The following is a 22,399-nucleotide window of genomic DNA, read 5'->3' as shown; positions in this document are numbered from 1 at the left end:
TGCATTTGTTGCCCCTTGCTTTTCATTGCTCAGACTGAATACTGGTTCAGCCATGCATGTTCATAACTGATTGGCTGTAGCATCAAATGATGGACTGCATATGTGAAGGACAGCTGGACCATAAAGAAGGCTGATCGCCAAATAATGGATGCTTTTGAATTATGGTGCTGGAGGAGACTCTTGAGAGTCCCATGGACTGCAAGAAGATCAAACCTATCCATTCTTAAGGAAATCAGCCTGAGTGCTCACTGGAAGGACAGATCGTGAAGCTGAGGCTCCAATACTTTGGCCACCTCATGAGAAGAGAAGACTCCCTTGAAAAGACCCTGATGTTGGGAAAGATGGAGGGCACAAGGAGAAGGGGACGACAGAGGACGAGATGGTTGGACAGTGTTTTCGAAGCTACCAGCATGTGTTTGACCAAACTGTGGGAGGCAGTGGAAGACAGGAGTGCCTGGTGTGCTCTGGTCCATGGGGTCACGAAGAGTCGGACACTACTAAACGACTAAACAACAACAATAAAAGAGGGAGCACCCCTTTGTTCAGGGGTGCTTTTTCTGTGGGGTGGATGGAAGACCTGTTGCAACAGTCTTTGAACAAAGATCAGGCCTACAGGCTGCTGTTTTGCTCCTATACTCCTGGCTGGTGTCTTTGTTTGGCAATCCAAGTGAGCCCAAGGATTTTCCTATAACAAGGCCAACATATGGTGAATTAGCCAAGCCATGAGTGACACTCGCTGTAAAGGATTCTCCTGAACCTGTTTCATGAAACAAAGAGGATGAAACAGCTTTCAAGGCTCTTAAATTTGCTCTTTCCACAGCCCCTGGTTGGAGCCTACCATTTTTTCCTAAAATATTCACTCTTTTTGTCCTTGAAAGACAGGAGAGTAGGGTCTGATATATTAACTCAATCCCTGGATCCTTCAAAATACCCTATATAGCATATTTTCCTGCCCAAATGGACCCAGAAGCAAAAGGAGCAGGGGGCTGCCTGCGAGCTGTAGAGGCCACTGCCTAGTTGGTGGAAATGGCAAACAAAGTTTTGGGCCACCCATTTAAAGTGTCCCACATTGTAATAGTCTTCTTGTTACAAAACCACACTCATGGTTTTTCAGCAAAAAGACTGAAAAAATGTGGATCCATTTTGTTAGCTGCCTAAAATTTATCTATTTAATGATGCACAAGCCTTAATCCCGCAGCTTTGTTTCCCTCTACTTAGGATGGAAGGGCGGGGGGGCGGTGATCCAGATAGAACAATTACAGGACAAACCCAGACAAGATCTACTGATGCGGTCCTACATAACCCAAAACTAATCCTTTTGTCAATGGGTCCTCCAGAATTATAAATGGAATGAGAAAATCTTGATATACTGTGGCCAATTTAAAGTTCTAAAAGCCGAACCACAGGACCTTGGGTGTAGTGCACAGATAGCTGAACTGAACGCCCTAACAAAGGCATGCCACCTAGCTGCAAAGACATTAACATCTACACAGATAGCAAATATGTCTTCAGAATTTGGCAGGCTACTGGTCAACTGTGGAAACGAGGCTTCATTATCACTTTTGGGGCAAAAGTAGCAAATGGACCCAAAGTATTGAACTTGTTAGACACCAACTTGTTAGACACTATCCAGTTAAAAATCAGGATAAATTTTCAAATTACAAATTACAGAATACAATCAAGCTGCAAAAACACTAATTAAGAGTTGGTAAATAGTAAAATTTATTGTAATACCATGTGCCTCCCATTAGATTTGAGCCACATCTTCCTAAGGTTAAAGGGCAAGAGCTAATAGAAACAGCAGCTGGCTTGAAAGGGGAGTTGTAAATTGAAGAAGTTGCTTCTGGAAACTGTTTTAAGTTCTTTTTTACTTTGAAAAGACCTTTCCTTCTAAAAATCTATCTATGTTATGTATGAAATATATTGGCTTAAATGTAAGTATGCAAAGGATTTAGAAAGTAAGAAATGTTAGATTCTTATGTTAGATTCTTATTTCATTGATGGTGTGTGAGAAGGTGAACCCAAGATCTCTGTTTAAGATAAAAATTAAAAACCATGCACCATCTGTTTTAGCCATCTGTTTTGCAGTGAATAGGGCAATAGGGCAAAAGGTGAAATGTTAATTAAGGTGCCTGGTCGAGGCAAATGTAAGATATATGGCTACTTGTCTGCCATTTATGGATAGAAGGAAATATAGCTCTTTGTCTCCCATAAAAGGTAATAGGAAATGGGTATATCTTTTATGATTGGTTCTAGCAAACAGCCAATAGGAATTTCAACCAGGCTGATTGGACAGAGGCAGCCAAAGGAGGAGCAAGGGGGCTGGGCTGAGGAAATATAAGTGCTGGCCAACACTGGAGCTTTGGTAACCATATACCACTGTGTTTCTCATTTATTTGTCTGACAAATAAATTATTATTTTAATTTCTCTATTGCTGCGTTGAATATTTCATTCCAGCTAAGCGTTAACCACAAGCAGGGTGCTACAAGAGAACCCCTTTTGGTGTTTTAGTGGAAACAGGAATTAATCTATTTGGGTCAGAAGATTGGGAAGATATTGCCTAACAGAAAGTAGGTGATATTCAACATTAGTCAGAATACACCCATTTAAATCAATTATTTCAAAGAGTCTATTCTAGCTAATATTGGATGCCATCCATCTATATAAGAAGTTGGTGCACCATACTAAAATATGATAAACAATAATTTAACAATGTCAATGACAATATTGTCACCTTGGTTTTTCTATAAAAAACAACCCAGCAAATAGGGAAGCTGCAAAAGGCAGCTATATATATCTGAAGCATTTGTCACCCAATACCTCATTGAATCCTGAAGCTTAGCAGTGGATTTGACCATTACAATGAAAGAGTGAGACCACTGTCTGACCTCCGAATGACCCTGTGTCCTCTTCCTGGATGCTGACTGGATTTGGCTGTTGAGAATGGCTAAAAGTAAACAGCTTGCCTGGCACAGAATCATACATTTAAAAAGTCATTAAAGTGGAGTGCATGGGTTTCTCACTATCCACCTTCCTGCCATTTTCATCACTGCCATTTTTCACTTAGGGGTTCTGAGAGAAATCACAGAACAAACTATTAGATTGGATGATGAGAGCCAAGAACCTATTTGCAGTATCAAGAAAGTGCCAAATTGATAAAGAGTTTTAGGGTTTGAGTCAAAGAGAGAATTAAGGCATAAAGCATAATCTTCATGGAGAATGGAATCCAAGCACACATTGTAATGCATAGCATTGTCTCTTTTGCCTTTATCATTAGGACATCATTTTCTCTTTGGTATATTGTCATAACTGTCCCAGAAAAACAGGCAAAGTCTTTATTTTTATTTCTGTTTCATGAAAAACTATGCGAGTTGTATAATAGTAACAAACTAGAAGCCAAAGTGGTGTTTGTTCAGTGGGAACCAACACAAAGGATGTTTTTCATGGATGCCATTCACAGAAATTGTTTACGAAGAAGGTCTCATTTTAGTGGACACTATAAGGAAACTATGTAAGAGCTGCTGTAAGAGCTGTAAAGTGCTGAAGTAAAACACTGCTTTTCACCATACTCTATTCTTGTTGTACATAGTTTTGCAGAGGTTGCAGCAATGAATGCTTCACTTGCTTTGTTGGTAATTGGTAAAAACCTGTTTTCACTCTAATGTACCAAATAAGATAAAGTAAGAAACTGCATTATGATAAAGAAAATTGCATTATGATAAAGTAAGAATGAAAGCTTGTTCTCACAGTGTCTGTTAGCCACACAGGAAAACACTTTGTCTGAGTAAGGTCACCTCGTAGCGAGTCAGTTATGCGTTCTTGCAGTCATGCACAGCATGTGAATTTTGTCTCATCTATACAAATGTAACTTTTTCAGCAGATGCATAAAGCCAGCTCACAACATGGGCAAAGCTTTTCCGCCGCTGCTGTACACTGAAGTTGCTATGGGAGGGGGTTGGTGCAGGGGGTGCTCTGTGTCAAATACATAACAAACAAAAGAGGGATAAAACCCCCAGCAAAACACAGGAACAGTGGGGACTTTAGAAGCCATCCAGATTTGTGAAGCACGGTAGACAATGCGTTAAAACTTATCTGATCTGGGCAGATAACTGTACAACAGCTGCTGGGCTTGCAAAAAATAAAAAAAGAGCAGCCACTGGAGATTCTGGTGTGCCTGCAGGTTAGAAGACAGAATTAATGAACAGAAAATCTTCCATGATAGGAATGTTAATTAGTTCAACTAACACTATACACCTGGTTTTCAAGATATAAGATTGAAGGGGAAGGAGGTCAGAGGATCTGTCTTCTACACAGTATGTGTTTTGCCCTTCTATAAGACCTTATTCAGCAACAATTACAATGGTGCCTCGCAAGACGAAATTAATTCGTTCCGCAAGTCTCTTCGTCTTGCGAGTTTTTCGTCTTGCGATGCACGGTTTCCCATAGGAATGCATTGAAAATCAATTAATGCGTTCCTAGGGAAACCGCCTTCAGACCAGGTCCGGGGACAGTCTGTCCCCGGACCTCTTCTGAAGGCTGGGGGGGGGACAAGGGCTTTTCTTCCCACCCCCAGCATTTTAAAAAACCACGGGACAGCGGAGGACTTCTCCGCTGTCCGGGCGATCTTAAAATGCTGGCGGGCGGCATTTTAAAATCGCCCCGGACAGCGGAGGACTTCTCCGCTGTCCGGGGCGATTTAAAAGCCCCTGGGAAGGCAGGCAGGGGGGACAAAGACTTTTGCCCCCCGCCCGCCTTCAGAAGAGGTCCTGGACCTCTTCTGAAGGCGGGCGGGGGGCGAAAGTCTTTGCTCCCCCCGCCTGCCTTCAAAAGCCCTCCGGGACAGGCAGGCAGGGGGGAGCAAAGACTTTCGCCCCCCGCCCGCCTTCAGAAGGTGTTCCCTCCCCGCCGCCCGGCTTCGGAACGATGCTCCGAAGCCGGGCGGCGGGGGCAGGCGTTCCCGCCCCACCGCCCGGCTTCGGAGCACCGTTCCGAAGCCCGGCGTCGGCGGGAGGAGGCGTTCCCGCCCCGCCGCCCGGCTTCGGAGGAGGTCCGAGGACAGTGGGGAAGACGCGCTGCGCTTCCCCGCTGTCCCGGATATTTCCCTATGGGCTGTCGTCTTGCGAAGCAAGCCCATAGGGAAATTCGTCTTGTGAAGCGCCTCCAAAACGGAAAACCCTTTCGTCTAGCGGGTTTTCCGTCTTGCGAGGCGTTCGTCTTGCGAGGTACCACTGTATAGGATAGTTGAGCAACTGGGCTTACTGCAGCTCCAAACAGGAAGTGAAAGAATGGGTATTTCACATGAGGAAAGAGATTCCAAGTAGAAAGGATATCTCTTTGCATAGTTCAAAATCTTCTTTGCTCTTTCACAGCTAATTTTGGCCATCTGAACTGATCTGTTGTATGGGCACAATGGGCCACCAATAATCTTCTGCTTTTAGAATGGAATCTGTGCCCATTTCCCAGAAATAAGTCCAATTTAGCCATTTAACAGCTTTACTGAAACTTCAAAGCACGCAAGTAACAAATCAAAGATAAACTAAAGAAAGATAATTGATTACATAAACAATAGTTTAAAAATCATAGTTATAAAGTTATTTTTCTCTACTACTGTTCAATAAAGAAAGCTATAATGATATTACAAGGAAGGAAATGAACATAACCCTCCAAAGGCTACCAGTCATCCAAACCTAAATTAATAATTCTGTGGTTAAAATATTCCTACCAATGTTATAGCAATTAAAGGTTAAATCAAAATAAGCTAGCAATCAATCAATCAATAGACTTTATTTGCGTAGCCGACAGGCCATAGCATCGAAGGACAAACACCGACAAAAATACACTACAAATATAGATACCATTCCCCCCCCCCAATGGCGACGGAGGTAGCAGCCTAGCCAGAACCTCCCATCTTCAATTAAGCTTTTAATTAGGTTTTAGCCATCTTCTGACCCTATGTTTATATTTTTAGTTGTCATTTTGTTTCCTTTGCTTTTAGCCTAATGGTTTATTGTGGTGCCTCGCAAGACGAAAAGAATCCGTTCTGTGATTCTCTTCGTCTAGCGGTTTTTTTTTGTCTTGAGAAGCAAGCCCATTGAAGGATTAGCGCTATTAGAGGCTTTTAGAGGCTTTTAGCGGCTTATCTGCTGATTGGATCAGCTGATAAGCGGCTTAGCGCTATTAGCGCTATTAGCAGCTTTTAGCGGCTTATCTGCTGATTGGATCAGCTGATAAGCGGCTTAGCGCTATTAGCGCTATTAGCAGCTTTTAGCGGCTTATCTGCTGATCGGATCAGCTGATAAGCGGCTTAGCGGCTTAGAAAAAGGGGGGAAATGAAAAAAACCAGCAGGAACTCGCAAGACATTGTCGTCTTGCGAAGCAAGCCCATAGGAGATTCGTTTTGCGAAGCACCTCCAAAACGGAAAACTCTTTCGTCTAGCGAGTTTTCCGTCTTGCGAGGCATTCGTCTTGCGGGGCACCACTGTATTTTATTATCTACTGTTTTATGGCTCAACTCGATTTAGCGTAACAAGGAACGCTAAAGAAGATAGATTGCAGTCTTTGCAACTAACGCACAGCTTTCATCCATTGAAGGGAGGCATGAACCCGTTGTATCGTCAAGGCTGAGGTAAATTATTCCCCTTCCCAAAAATATTTCCGCGGTGAGCCTTGAAAGCTTTAAACCTGAGAACTAGAGATGGAATAAGGAGCAGAAACCCTAGAGGCCCACCGAGATAAGGGGCAAGCATAAAACCTTGCTTGTAAAACACCACCATTCGAAGGTGGGAAACTGGAAGATAAACATAATCCATCTTGTGATTGAGACAAGTGAAGCCAAAAAACCCAGGACTAAGAGACTCCAGCAAACTGCTCCCAATTACCTTTTTCCACGCTCAACATGGTCCTTACAAGAAAGAACTATATGGATCTGGGAATTGCACCAATATCACCTCAGGGGGAGTGGGAGCCCCGAAGGAAGCAAAGTAAATCCACCAATTACTTCTCCCATAAAGAAGGGAGTAAGAATCCACAGCACTCCAAAAGAAATTGCCCCTACTGTGCTGGATTGGTCATTACAACACAAAGACTTACAAACTGAGTTTGAAAGACCAAATTATTCAATGAGCTGGGCTCAGGAACTGGACCTAGCTGAGAACGCCTTGATGACCAATTCCCCCAACCCCAATGACCTCGAGCACCAAAAATCAACCCAGAATCTCAGGGAAAATCAGCAAGACCCTCAGAATCTCAGGGGAAACCAGCAACTGAATTAGAAGATTAACATACTTTCCTCTTAATTTGGTGTAAATTATTCATAGTTACCAGGGTACAGCTTTTAGTCTTAATCTGGAGTAGTCAAGACCACTCAAGTGCAACTTTGAGGCAAAGTTCAGTTGGAAAACTGGTGCAGGGCGAAAGAGTTATCCTACTTCCCCCAGTAGTGTAGCGTGATTCCAAACTACTCCCTCCTTTAGTTACCATTTTTTGTTGTTATTTTTTTTAAAAAGCGAGTGATTCTATTCATAGATCTCCTGTCCCACATCTAGTTTGGCTCCCAAATGTTAGGCAACATTTCACTCCTTCATTTGGAACATTTTATTAAAACAGTACTGTAACATAATTATTATTCTGGCCTGGTAAAAAAAAAATCTAGCATTCCCCCCCCCCCATCACATTAGATTTAAAAGCATTGGGTAATGAAGGGACAGGTTACCCAAACCTAAAGTGCAGCCACCCGAGCAGGGGCCCAAACTTCCCAAATTCTTTCTTCAAGGATTCATGGCAGATCTTATAGACTGTAAATATCCTGACCCCGCTGACGCAAAGACCTTGCAAGACAGGCTGTCAGCCCACGTGCCCAGAGATGGCACCAGGAGTACTCCTATAGTGGGGTGACCTTTCTACCCCAAGATAAGAGTGCAGAAACAGGAATATCTGTTCATGCTCAAGGATGTAAACTTACGTATACATAACCTGTCCCTTCAGTAGTTTGCCTCAAATTGTAATTATTCCCAAAACATGGACACAATGACATCTGGATGTTTGCAAATCAACATTTCAGATTAACAACAGGCAGCTGTTCATCTTCCATCCTTTTCATATTTCAATGAATGCATTACCTCCTCAAGCTCTAAATCTTAACAAAACAGCAACATCTAAATTACTCATTAATATGTTCCTCGCTTCTATCACAAGCCAGAAATGGGGGACCAACTAATCAAGAAATAAAGGATTCAAAAGAACCTCTAGGGATCAAACAGTCCAATTAGCTTCTCTGAGACAAGTTATAGTTCTGAGGTCTGCAATCCAACAGGATATTTGCTTTACACCAAAACAAATGAAATCAAACAAGGGAGTGAAGAAAAAGGAACAAGAGTCTTAGCACTATATACCGTATTTTTCGCTCTATAACACGCACGCGACCATAACACACACATAGTTTTTAGAGGAGGAAAACAAGAAAAAAAATATTCTAAATGAAACAGTGGATGTATGATTTTTGTGGTTTGTGCTGTGGCCACAGACGTGATCTGACGGTGAGTTTGGGGTAGCCCAATGCAAAAATCCTGAGGATCCATGTGGATCCATGCTTTGTAAGCACGTTTTTGCACCACTGCGGCCCCAGGCAACAGTGGGTACGTGATTTTTTTGGTGCAAGCTGTAGCCATGGACATGCTATGTTATCTGATGGTGAATTTGGGGTGACCCAGTGCAAAAATCATGAGGATCCATGTGGATCCGTGCTTTGTAACCACGTTTTAAGTGGGGAGGGAAGGAAAAGCACTCAAGGGACAAGGAGCACGCGTGGGGTGTGTGGAGAAGGATGCTGCTAATAATGCAGAAGAGGGGTTTAAGGGAAGAAGGAACACGCGTGGGGTGGGTGGAGAAGGATGCTGCTAATAATGCAGAAGAGGGGTTTAAGGGGAGAAGGAACACGCATGGGGTGGATGGAGAAGGATGCTGCTAATAATGCAGGCAAGGGGTATAAGAGGAGAAGGCTCCTCTCCTCTCCCGCTTTGCTCCTTTAAAGCAAGCAGGCTCTGCTTCTCTCCCACCTCCCCGCTCATCCCCGGCTTAGCAAGCTGAAAAACTTTGCTGCTATTTAGCCAGCTGAGTGGGGAGGAGAGAGGGAGAGAGAGCCTGCTTGCTTTAAAGAAGCCAACCGGACAGGAGCCGCTTACACTCGTGTAAGCGGCTCCTCTCCTCTCCCGCTTTGCTCCTTTAAAGCAAGCATGCTCTCTGTCCCTCTCTCCTCCCCACTCAGCAGCTCTTCTCCCGCTTTGCTGTTTCAAAGCAAGCCACAGAGGAGGGAAGGAAGGGGAACCATGGATCCTCTGCTCACGACTGCAGCAGATCCCCCCGCCATCCGCAGGCATTTGCTCCATAACACACACTGACATTTCCCCTTACTTTCTAGGAGGGAAAAAGTGAGTGTTATGGAGCAAAAAATACGGTACTATATCACAAGCTCAAAACAGCTTTCTAAAATACCAAGGAATACAGACAATTGGACATGTTTTATATTGTCATTGTTATGGGAATTCTAAGGCCTTATATATATAAAATAAATGTTCATAAATGTACAAGGCAAACACATACATAAGCATACAAACGTGTCTGAAATAGTACAGAAGAACAATCCTGAAGCCATTTTGACTCTCCCAAATTGATCTCAAATATTTATCTGAGAGGAGGAAGGAAATGGGGAAAGCTTTCAATTTGTCTTTGGACTGTAGGGGTTTACACCTCCCTGTAAATACAGTCTGGCAAGTATCTGTTAAGCTGAGTGTTATGTATTAAAGTTCTCACCCTGGCCACCAGGATTATCGTGTATATAGTTTTCACTCAGGTGCATGTCAGTTAATCTAGGCGGGAAACCCTGGGTTGTTGTTGTTACAATGTTGACAGCCGGCTGCCTATAAAAGCAGGCCGGCTGAGCTGTTTGCTGTTCAGTTCAGTTCAGTTCAGTTCCAGCTTACAAATAAAGAGCTGCTTTGCAGAAATTGCTGCGTCGTCTGATATGTTCACCCACAACTTAACACTGAGCACACTATCAATATGCGTAATAGATTCAGGAACTAAGTATTTACCATCTCAAAGGAATGGCCAGGCTACCCAGAAAAGGCAATCAGATACAGCATTATCAGGTATCCTGGCAGACAGGGAAGCAACACACTCAAATTTCTGCTGGGGACCACTTATTTCTGTGATGTATGTATGATGTTTTTGGGGGTGGTCGTGAACTACAGGGTAGGCAATTTCAAAAGTCTATATAAGAGCTTGCACACCGATGTTCTGGGTTCCTCTCCTCCCTCCCTGCGTGGCAGGACCCTGCTGCAATAGTTTAATAAAAATCATGCTTACTAGCTGCTTTGCTTCTCAATACTCTCTGGTTGGCCTCTGTTATTTTCTCCTGATAGAGAACCTACATAGGAACTCTATATGGGCTCTTGGATACTCCATAAAGGAAAAAGGAGCAGTTTTTTCTTAAGACAGTCACAATATTTTTTTAAAAAAATAAGAAGACAGATTTATTAAAGATGCATGTCAAGAAGTACAGTTAACACAAGGAAAAAACAATGGACCAATTCAACGAATAAATGAAAAAAACCAAGATATAATAATGTCATAACTTAAAATTACCGTATTTTTCGCCCCATAGGACGCACCGGCCCATAGGACGCATCAAGTTTTTTGGGGGGGGAAATAAAGAAAAAAAAATTATTTCCCCCCCAGGCGCTTGTGGGGCAGGCAGCGGGGAGAAGCGCTCTTCTCCCCGTCTCCCACCTTCAGATCAGGTCCGGGGACAGCAGGGAGACGCGCTGCGTCTCCCTGCTGTCCCCAGAGTGGTGGGGCAGGCAGTGGGGAGAAGCGCTCTTCTCCCCGCCACCCGCCTTCAGATCAGGTCCGGGGACAGCCTGGAGACGCGCTGCGTCTCCCTGCTGTCCCCAGAGTGGTGGGGCAGGCAGTGGGGAGAAGCGCTCTTCTCCCCGCCGCCCGCCTTCAGATCAGGTCCGGGGACAGCCTGGAGACGCGCTGCGTCTCCCTGCTGTCCCCAGAGTGGTGGGGCAGGCAGTGGGGAGAAGCGCTCTTCTCCCCGCCGCCCGCCTTCAGATCAGGTCCGGGGACAGCCTGGAGACGCGCTGCGTCTCCCTGCTGTCCCCAGAGTGGTGGGGCAGGCAGTGGGGAGAAGCGCTCTTCTCCCCGCCGCCCGCCTTGAGATCAGGTCCGGGGACAGCCTGGAGACATGCTGCGTCTCCCTGCTGTCCCCGGAGTGGTGGGGCAGGCAGTGGGGAGAAGCGCTCTTCTCCCCGCCGTCAGCCTCCAAACCACTTCGGGAGACAGCGGGATGGCGGCGTTCCGCCTCCCTCTGTCCCCCGACCTTGTGGGGCTGGCGCTGGGGCTCTCCTGAAGCCTGGAGAGCGAGAGGGGTCGGTGCGCACCAACCCCTCTCGCTCTCCAGGCTTCAGTGAAAGCCTGCATTCGCCCCATAGGACGCACCCACATTTCCCCTTCATTTTTGGAGGGGAAGAAGTGCGTCCTATAGGGCGAAAAATACGGTAGGTGCTCTACCCCACTTATGGTTTATACTATATGCTCTTAGTATGTGACTGGTGTGGCAAGTTGTTCAATCAAAAATAGCTTTATGGGTGGAGATTCAGTCAACTGAGAGAAATCCTTTACAATTTATGTCTTGCTTGTGCTTCCAATGTTGCTTTGAATACAAAATAATTTACCTAACTTCACAGCACACTCCGACTCACAAACTTTCATCTTAAAGTTACTAGAATTCACCCAATGTAATAACTAATGACTGAACCATCTAGATTTATACAGATGAGAGAGCACTACTGAGAAACATGAGTGCTGATCCGCCTTTTTGTGTATTGATTTGCTGGTTAAAAATAACTTATGTCAATTCCAGACTGCTCAAACACTGAGGTGGATAAGTCAATTACTGGCAGCTTTTGTACTTGCTATTAACAGCTGAAGAGACACTTTTTGCAAACTTTGCAGCCTGATGTAGGTTCTTGATAAACAGCAGGGCAGGCTTGGCTCTGATTTACAACCCATGATTTACCAGCATTTGCTGCAGGTCTCCTACTACTGCAACTTTGCAACAAAAATTATCCTGCAATTACTATATCACAAAAACACTAAATTAATTTACTTGCCGACTAATATGATTACGGCAAACTCTAAGGATTAGAGGATGGTGATGATGATTATTTTATTTGTACCTTGCCCATCTGACTGGGTTGCCCCAGCCTCTCTGGGTGGCTTAAATATTAAACATGTGAAAACAGTGTAAGCTCTTGAGATACAGAGCCCCCTGTGTGTGCCATGATAAAAATCTGCACCCTCTTTGCTTAGCATACATAGGCAATCTCAACTCACCAATCTACAGAAAATCCCAAGGATTACTTCTGGCAATAAAGAGCCAATAAACAAAGGATCATTCATTAAAAGCAAGTAGGCAGGAAGGCTTCCAGCTAAGTTAATTGACCTTTGAGGGAGAAAATGCAGCTTCCTAAACTGCAAGAAATGATGCAACCAATATGTTAAAGAACTAACTGCTTAAGGCACTTTGAGAAACAGTGAAAAACACTCAATGCAGATGAGGCACTGAATTTTCTGGTGAAAAAAATATTTCTGAAGAAAATAAACATTTGACTATAGAAGAATTCTGATCTGAGAAAGAACAGGGGCTAGCATAACCAACCAACCAACCTCCTTTATTGGTATAAAAAAGTGCATCATATACATGGATCAGAACACAGCACAGTTAACAAAACATAGTAGGAGATACTTTAGGATAAAATTGGCCAGACATCATGAGGAAATTTCATAGCATCGCTCAAAAATCATGTCACATTCTCCACAATGTCATTACTATAATTGTTCAGCAGATGAGACACTCTGGAAGAATCAGTGCAATAAATCCCATCCTTCAATAAGAGGGCCAAAAATATATTTTTGCATAAAATGGACAATAAAATAAAACAAAACAAAACGTGTGTGATGGTTTTGATCTGTTTTGTGCCAGCCACAACGGCAGTATCTTTCAGATTATGGGATTTTCAAGAATCTACCTTGCAAAACTGCAGATGGTAAAACATTAAATATTGCGAGGGAAAGAGCTCTGTGTAGGTGGGGATCATAAAGCTGGTGTAAATATGGAGTGTCCTGGCCAAATGAGGGTGGAATTCCCAACCCCAATAGGGAACAGGTTTTGTTGGCTGCACTGCAAAGGGTTTGGAATTCAACATCTAGGATTCTGCGCTTGATTGTCTGAAATGCTTCCAATTGTGGGAGCATAAGCGGTGACTCGAGTGATAGGCCACAGGTTCTGATTTTGCTCTCAATGCAAGGGCTAGCATAACATAAAAATGGACTTGATCTCAACCATTTTTTGAGGACCAAACTAGATGTTTCATGACTGGAATTTCCAGCATCTATTTATTTCTCAAAAAACACCTGCAAGGCTGGGATTTAGATTAAAGCTATGATGAAGCAGAAGTCTAATACATCTTGGAAAAGAGGGAACTAGCCACAGATTGGATGATTTAGCTATTGTGCAAATAATTTGTATGCTTGTTGCAACATGGAAAATGAAAAAGTGTGTCTATTGTCATGTCTCGGGCATCCAGGTTGGCCACACCTACACAGCCACTTCATGTACAAAGACACTTGTGAGAACTGCTGCTAGAGGAAATTGCTGCTGATCTTTATACACCCTTATACTGGTCAATGTGTGTGATGGATTGCCTATAAAAATGAGCCTGGACTGGAGCCAGATCAGAGCACCAAGGAAGTGGACAAGCACACACAGAAAGCATAAAGAAAACCTGCAAGTACCACCATGAGTATTTGACTCTGCTCTCTGCAAAACCAAACAGCAGACATGGCCTTGATTGTCTGGAGACTTGATTCATCTTTGTTCTCTTCCACTAGGGTAAAGGGACTGACCACCTGTCTAAACCAGAGGGACAGCAATGTAGGGGAGAGGGGAAATCCTTTGTGTGTGCTTTTATTATCTGCTTATTAACAGGGACACAGGTGGCACTGTGGTCCAAACCACTGAGCCTCTTGGGCTTGCTGATCAGAAGGTTGGTATTTTGAATCCGCTCAATGGTGGTCCATTGCTCTGTCCCAGCTTCTGCCAACCCAGCAGTTTGAAAGCACTCCAGTGCAAGTAGATAAATAGGTATTGCTGCGGTGGAAAGGTAAAACGATGTTTCTGTGCGCTCAGCCACTTGTCACAGTGTCCCGTTGTGCCAGAAACAGTTTAGTCATGCTGGCCACATGACCCGGAAAGCTGTCTGTGGACAAATGCCGGCCCTCTCGGCCTGAAAAGTGAGATGAGCGCTGCACCCCATAGTCGCCTTTGACTGGACTTAACCATCCAAGGGTCCTTTACCTTTACCTATCTGCTTATTGCTAAAATGTTGTGGTATTCTGCTTAAAGAGATTAAGTCATGAATTGTTCTAGTTTGGCATAGCATTGTCTTCATTCAGATGGAATCTAAACAAACCTGTGACTACTTTTAATTGGCCTAAAAATGGAAATACAATGCTACATTTTAAACAAACTGTAATTAGAATCCAGTCTACATCTCACACCACTTTTTAACCGGATTTACCTCTTTTAAGTCGTGCACAATCGCCGTCAGTCGTTCATTCTCTGCCTGAACGTTGGTAACAACAGCCCTACTTTGTTTCAATTCATTCTGCATTTCCAAAATCTTCCCTAGGTAATAGGCTTCCTTGGATGCAGACTCCTGGAGGAGTGTCTCCTCACGTGTCTCACCATCTTCAGCTACTTTGCGGTGTACGGAGAATGACTGTCCAAATGCCTGCAAGAGTAAAAAAAAGGACTATTGAAATGAAAAAATATAAATGTCCTTAGGGATGTGCTGTATAATTTGAGAGACTAACTGTCACTATATAAAATGCTACTGTCATTAGAAATAAGAAAAAAATCTGAATATTCATAGAAGTTAGAATGCTGGATTAGTGCTGGTCAGACTCAGGTTCAAATCTGCACTCAGCTATGAAGCTCACTTGATAACACTGGCCTACTCCCTATCTCTTAGCCTAGCCTATCTCCCACCTTGAGCACCTTGTAAGGAAGGGTAAGACATAAACCACATAAATGATCAATAGCAGAAGCTAAGCAAAAGATATCCCATACAAATCAGTGTGATCAATTAATTACAGATTGAAAATATGTATGTTTCTTAAACAGGTGTAAGAGATTCCCCAAGCAAACACTATTAACTGAATAACTGCAAAACAGATTTTTCATAAACAATAATAACAATGAAAACAATTAAAATATATCACAGTTGCAGAACTAGATTACACCAAGCTGGAAACTAAGTTCTGGATATCTTACAAAAATCAGGTCAATTCTCTTTGAAACATGCCCTTCTACAACACTTAGACAAACGTCATATGGTTTGAACACACACACACACACACACACACACACACACACACACACATTCATAAATATGTTTTTCACCTACATATGTGATGGGTGGAAAGCAATGTTGTAATAGTAGTAGTAAACATTAAACATTTAAAAAACCTCCCTATACAGGATTGCTTTCAGACAGCTCAAGGGTTGGATAACTCCATAATCTCCAACATTTCTCCAATGAAAATAGGAACATCCTAAGGAAAAGCGGGATGTTCTGGGATCAAATCAGAAATTGCGACTGCTTCTCTAAATTAGGGGTGTCCCTGGAAAATAGGGACACTTGGTGGGTTTGCTGTTGGTATTTCCAGAAGACACTTGAGTGTTAAAACTAACTTACTAAGATTGTTAAATTTCAACACAACTGGGACTTTTAATGTTGATTTCAATACTCCCAAGTTGTTCATCCATAGCAGTGACCAGAGGAGGAATGTGTAGTGCCAGGGAAGAGGCACCAGATGGTGGTGCTCCTGTTTAAACTTAACTGTTATTCTTAGGCATTAATCTTATGTGCTATGATCTACGCATAGCCAGCATAAAGTAATGGCTTAGCCAGCGGCAGAGATAAGAAGCATGATAACAAAGGAACTAGCTCACTTCAAAGACAGCCTTTGGCTGAACTCTGAATGACATCACTAACATCTGTATCAAAGACTATGTAATCTTGCCAGAGGGCCTCTGCAGACACTATACAGTGGTGCCTCGCAAGACGAAATTAATTCGTTCCGCAAGTTTTTTCTTCATGCGAGTTTTTCGTCTTGCGAAGCATCGTTTCCCATAGGAATGCATTGAAAATCAATTAATGCGTTCCTATGGAAACCGCTTGCCAGGCTGGCGGTGCGGAGAAGGGCTTTTCTCCCCACCGCAAGCCTTCAGGACAGGTACGGGAACAGAGGGGAAGGGGCGCAGCGCTTCTCCTCTGTTCCCGGGGCTTGCGGTGGGAGGAGGGTTTTTCCTCCCCACCGCCAACATTCAGAACAGCATTCTGAATGTTGGCGGTGGGAAGGAAAACCCTCCTCCCACCGCAAGTCTTCAGGACAGCCATCCGAAGGCTGGCGCGGGGAGAAGGTCTCTCCGCCCCACCGCCAGCCTTCGGAGGAGCCTTCCGAAGCCTGGCGGCGGGAGGAGGTCTCTCCGCCCCACCGCCAGGCTTCAGAGCAGCCTTCCGAAGCCTGGCAGTGGGGCGGAGAGACCTCCTCCCGCCGCCAGGCTTCGGAGCAGCCTTCCGAAGGCTGGCGGTGGGGCGGAGAGACCTCCTCCCGCCGCCAGCCTTCGGAGCAGCCTTCCGAAGCCTGGCGGTGGGGCGGAGAGACCTCCTCCCGCCGCCAGCCTTCGGAGCAGCCTTCCGAAGCCTGGTGGCGGGAGGAGGTCTCTCTGCCCCACCGCCAGCCTTCGGAGGAGGTCCGAGGACAGTGGGGAAGACGCGCTGCGCTTCCCCGCTGTCCCGGAGATTTCCCTATGGGCTTTTGTCTTGCGAAGGAAGCCCATAGGGAAATTTGTTTTGCGAAGCGCCTCCAAAACGGAAAACCATTTCGTCTAGCGGGTTTTCCGTCTTGCGAGGCGTTCGTCTTGCGGGGCACCACTGTATAAGGCCCCAGCTCCAGCAATTCAATGGTACTTCGGCCATGGGCTTTCCAGGAGCGTCTGGCACCTCACACTGGCCTGATAAGGGGTGCCATCAGCCGTTGTAGTTAGGGTCCCCCATGGCAGGAATGACACATGGCTGAGCTAGCTTTGCAACTTTATCTTTAAGTATTCCGTTATATCCTTTAATTATCTTTACTTTGTATATCAGCACCTGTTTCTGTTTCTGTGCTTATTATTTTAGTAATTAATAAAGTTTTCTTCTGCTATTTAAAAGTTTGTTGTCCTCCATTTAGGGACGCGGGTGGCGCTGTGGGTAAAACCTCAGCGCCTAGGACTTGCCGATCGTCAGGTCGGCGGTTCAAATCCCTGCGACGGGGTGCACTCCCGTTGCTCGGTCCCAGCGCCTGCCAACCTAGCAGTTCAAAAGCACCCCCGGGTGCAAGTAGATAAATAGGGACCGCTCACTAGCGGGAAGGTAAACGGCGTTTCCGTGTGCTGCGCTGCCTCGCCAGATGCAGCTTGTCACGCTGGCCACATGACCCGGAAGTGTCTGCGGACAGCGCTGGCTCCCGGCCTCTAGAGTGAGATCAGCGCACAACCCTAGAGTCTGGCAAGACTGGCCCGTACGGGCAGGGGTACCTTTAGCTTTACCTGTCCTCCATTTACTGAGAATCGAAAGAACCTGATGCTTAGTGGTTGCTCCTGACCAGGTTGCTCCTAGGTAATTATTGAACAGACAGGACAGAATGATCCCTGGGAGAATACCTTCATCTGCCCCAGCTACAACAGTATCTCCCATATTGGTCTCTACAGCTGAGGCATCTGATGAAGATCTGCATTTTAAAATGAGCTTAAAAAATATATTTATAAATGTTTGTATCTCTCAATCTCTCATGCCAGGCTGCCTGGGTGCTGGCAGATGTTTTCCTAAACAGGGCCCCTCTGATTTATTTATAGAAGGAGCCAAAATTCTCAAAGTTGTAAAAAGGGAATTACAGGCTGAGAGCAAAGGTTACTAGGTTACTGACCCTACAGAATACAATTAAGCTGCAAAGATACAATTAAGAATTGGTAAATAGTGAAATTTATTGTTTAACAGATAATATACCATGTGTCTCCCATTAGAGACTTGAGCCAAAGGTTAAAAGGGCAAATAGGAACAGCAGCTGAACTAGACAAAGCAGCTCTCTGAATAATAATTCTCTTAATTTTTATCAATATAATTAAGCTACTATATCTACCTCCCAGGCTGCTGGGTTGTCCCTGCAATGGTGCTGTTGCAGCATGTTCTCCAGCAATGTGCTGGTACCATAGTCACCAGCTTTCTAGCCTAAGTACAACAACTGAGTAACCGGATGGATTTAACTGGTTGACAGCTATGAATAATAAATGATTTTACTGTTTCACAAAAAAATATACATTCAAGTCACAACTTAGTGAGTTCCTGTTACACGTGCTTAAAAAAATATCCCTGTACTTTTTACTGCTGCTTGATATATAGCATAATGAAAACTGTACCAAGGATGAGTTAAAGAGAAATGAAAGTGAATATATCATTTTTCCTTTAAACACTAGTTTTAATGCATATTGCCTTTTGAATATGTAACTACTAGAGTACCACTGAACTGCTAGAGTGGCTTTTTCTTTGTGTCTGCCAAATACCTCTCAATAATGCTAGAGATTATGCATGCACACATATCAAGGGTATAAGAAATATCCATATTCTGAGAGCATAACAATATTCATGCAAAAGAGCTGGATTTTTGCCAAACAGTTAAACCATTAACTATTAGCATGCAAAGGTTTAATGGGGAAACATGTCCTTACATTTATGATCAAATCGCTAAAGGAAGTTTTATGTGAAAGTTAGAAAAGAGAATTGGCAGAGGAAAGAAGGCTACAAAAATAACATTAATGTTTCTAAATATTATGAATAAAGTAAAATTGTTCTTTATTTGAAAGTCCAACATATTTATCTTCACTGTTCACATTTCAATATTGTCTGAAAGCAGACCTCTGTTCAAAATGTCACATTGCCATGGATCACACAACATGCTAGACCATGGTTTGTTTATCCAAAGTGTATACCACCATATCATAAAACAGCAAGGCAGTACAGAACAATAAGCATGCAATAAAACATAATACGCTATTAAAACACAGTACAAAATAATCTTTAAAATAAATGGACAATCAAGAACTGGCTAGGCCTTTTGGCATAAAAATTAATTCAAAGGACATGTGAATGTCAAAAGTGAGCATGTCTGATGGAAGAGTACACCACAGTATGGGACCATTGACACAGTTGGCCTCTAACATGGGGGGAAACTAGCACTAGTGCTCTGGATGACCTCGGTGCCTGAGTTGGGATACTAGGACTCAGGCAATCCTTAAAGTATACTGGATCCAAATTGTTTGGGGCTTTTCATATCAACACAAGAGCTTTAAACTTGGTCCAGCAGCATATGGGCAGCAAAGGTGTCACAAGCTGTCAGTCATCTGCCCCCCCCATCAGAAGTCTACTCTCTGAATTCAGCACAATCTGGAATGCCCAGAGCAGCCCCAAGGCAAGTGTCACATAGAGAGCATAGCAGTATTCCAGTCTTGAGCTTACCAACGCAGGTTACCAAAACTATAACAGATAACTCTATCTGGGATTCATGCCAATATATTCTAAAAGGCATGGGAAGCATTTGAATGACATATCTGGCTTCCCAGAATGGCTGTTATTAAGGGAAAGAAAGTATCTACCTTTGTGACAAACAGAAATTCTTATATTCTGCTGGGAACAAATCTATTAGTCCAAGATGAGTTATAGATTTTCTTTTCATAGCAAAATATCCTCCTAGTATGTAAGAGAAATAGATGGTTGGACTACAAATACAGCATAACATGATAAATGCAAACTTTAACAAAGCACAGAAAAGCCATTCAAGCTGCTCACCAGATAATGCTCATATCCAACAATGAGCTTCTCAATGACCTGGTTTGTATGCAACAATAGGTCAAATCATGGCTTATTGCAGAAGTAGGAAATATGATCTAGCCTCCCATGAACCAAATTTGACAGGAAGTGGGGCTTTGACACAATGATGTCAAATCTGACACAGTGGTGTCAAATCTGACACAGTGATGTCAGGACCTCAAAGCATCACACGCAGCTTGCAAGAGCCCCTTGTGCTGCTTTTAAGTGCCACTTGTTGTCAAACCCTGGCTCCTGGCTTGTCTTCCTTCAGACAAACTGCAAGCTCTAGCCAAGCTTTGTTCTATAACTTAGCAAAAAGTAGTAGGCAAGCCATGAGCCTACTTTCTCCTTCTTTGGAGGTCTTTAAGCAGAGGCTTGACAACCATATGTCAGGAGTGCTCTGATGGTGTTTCCTGCTTGGTAGGGGGTTGGACTCGATGGCCCTTGTGGTCTATTCCAACTCAATGATTCTATGATTCTATGATTTATTATGGCATAGGCTTTTGCGAATGGGACAGTCCACTTCATCAGTTGCTTCTTGTTGTTGTTGGCATCTGTTTGTCTTTATAGACAATGCAGTGTGCCTCTGAGGATGAAGTCAAACTGCTGCATTAGCAGCACCAAAGTGAGCTCCCTGGGTACAAGCCCGGTGTATCCTGAGTTGCCCAGATGCCCTTGGCCTCACTGATGTGGTCCAAAGGAAAGCAGAGCAAAACAGCTTGGCTGCAGGAGTTGCTGGAAGGAGACCTACAAGGCGCCATTCAACCATCTTAGGGACTCCACTCTGGATTTGTGTAGGGTTTACTCCTTAGTCTTTTCTTTTCCCAAAAATACTCTGCAAGGTAGTGGAGGTTTCAGATCAGAGTTTTTCTTCTCCTAGATGGGCTGCCTTCCCAGCTTGATGAACCCCATCTGCTCCTCATCATTAAATGCATACATTAAATATTCTCATGTACAAGTGTATATTTTAGGGAAGAGGGAGTCTTTTCCTGAAAAATTCTAACATGGTTACCCCTTTAGGAATCTATATAATTCCTATTTAAAAAAACCAAACCAAACAAACACTGAAACCATCGTGACTATTCTATAAATTAGGGGGGAAATGGGTTTTCTTTCTTCTGTTTCAGTACAGCAATACAGACAGATGCCAGACCATAGGCATAGAGACTACTTTCTCCCTGCGCAGCTTGCTCACTTTCCTCCTGTGCTGGGCAGGGGAAAAAGAGATTTATGCCAGGTGTTATATGGGTCCTCTCCCCACCTGTCAATCTGACGAGCATTTTGCATATAAAAATCAGCAGCTCTGAATACAAATTTAACTTTAACAAGCTTATTTGTAATAGTTGCCACATAACTACACAATCTTGGATGTCTCCTGCCCATGGCAGCAGTCCATTTATTCAAAGCAGCTGTGGGATATTGGGTCGGTGGAGCGGAATTCTAAATACTATTTTCAAGTGCATAAAATTAGTAATGGAAAAATGCTACTTAAAATATTCCTTATCTTCAAAAAAGCTTATTTGAAACTGGCACCACTACAAACATGAAGCACACTCTCTCACACTTACTGATTAGCTGCATATGTTGATTAGCTGCATTTTCATTATAACCTTTTTTTTTACTTTGGAAAAAATGATGCATAAAACACTGTTTTCTTGATATAGCAAGAAAATATAGCAAGAAAATTTATTTTAGAAAATAATTGAACTGGAAAGTTGAAATGGTAGTAGACACTGGCCATGTTCACACATCACTTAATGTGCATAAGAGTATCATGGGGGATACACTATGTCCACATCATTTCCCTGATCCACCAAGTTTGTCATTCCATCAAAAAAAGAAATCAGATTATTCTGACATGACTTATTTTTGAGAAACCCATGCTGGGTCTTAGTAATTATAGCATCCTTTCTTACATGCTCACAGACCAACTGTTGAATTATCTGTTCTAGGACCTTCTGTGATAACGATATTAAGTTCATCGGTCAGTAGTTACCTGGGTCTTCCTTTTCCCCACTTCTGGGACATTTGCCCAATGTTAGCTGTATACCACTGATATGTATAAATGCAGCACTTATTGGGCTTTACTCTCCTGGTAAAAGTATTCAAGCTTTCAAATTATTTTTGAAATATTTTTGATTCGCCCCAATCCCCCCAAAAAATTCTGGGAGTGAATCCCTGCCCATTATCCCTCAGATGACCAGCAAGTAAAATGGAAGACATGGTACATGCAAAATCCAGTCCATGTACATTTTGGAATCCATCTGAAGCTCGTGCAAATTTGCTAAATAGGCTTTATTTTGAAAACAGCCCACCAAGCAATGCTCTTTTATTAAAAACTAAAATGCTAACATAGCAACATATG

At 43.5% G+C, this 22,399-nt stretch overlaps 1 protein-coding gene across 21 annotated transcripts in view; it reads right to left on the bottom strand.

The window, feature by feature from the left end:
- BICD1 (BICD cargo adaptor 1) overlaps positions 1 to 22,399 on the bottom strand; it is a 136,439-nt gene that overhangs the window by 63,246 nt on the left and 50,794 nt on the right. For all 21 annotated transcript variants that reach the window (XR_014012705.1, XR_014012706.1, XM_081212008.1 and 18 more), the window contains exon 2: positions 14,644 to 14,856. Coding sequence is in view for 19 of the 21 variants with exons in the window: in XM_081212008.1 (XP_081068134.1) it covers positions 14,644 to 14,856 (213 nt within the window). In the remaining 2 variants the exon portion in view is untranslated. The remainder of the gene's footprint in view (positions 1 to 14,643; positions 14,857 to 22,399) is intronic.

The sequence above is a fragment of the Podarcis bocagei genome, assembly GCF_964188305.1.
Source record: "Podarcis bocagei genome assembly, chromosome: 10".
In the NCBI taxonomy this organism is placed as follows: domain Eukaryota; kingdom Metazoa; phylum Chordata; class Lepidosauria; order Squamata; family Lacertidae; genus Podarcis; species Podarcis bocagei.
The sequence above is the reverse complement of the archived record's forward strand: the minus strand, read 5'-3'. Positions and strand labels throughout refer to the sequence as shown.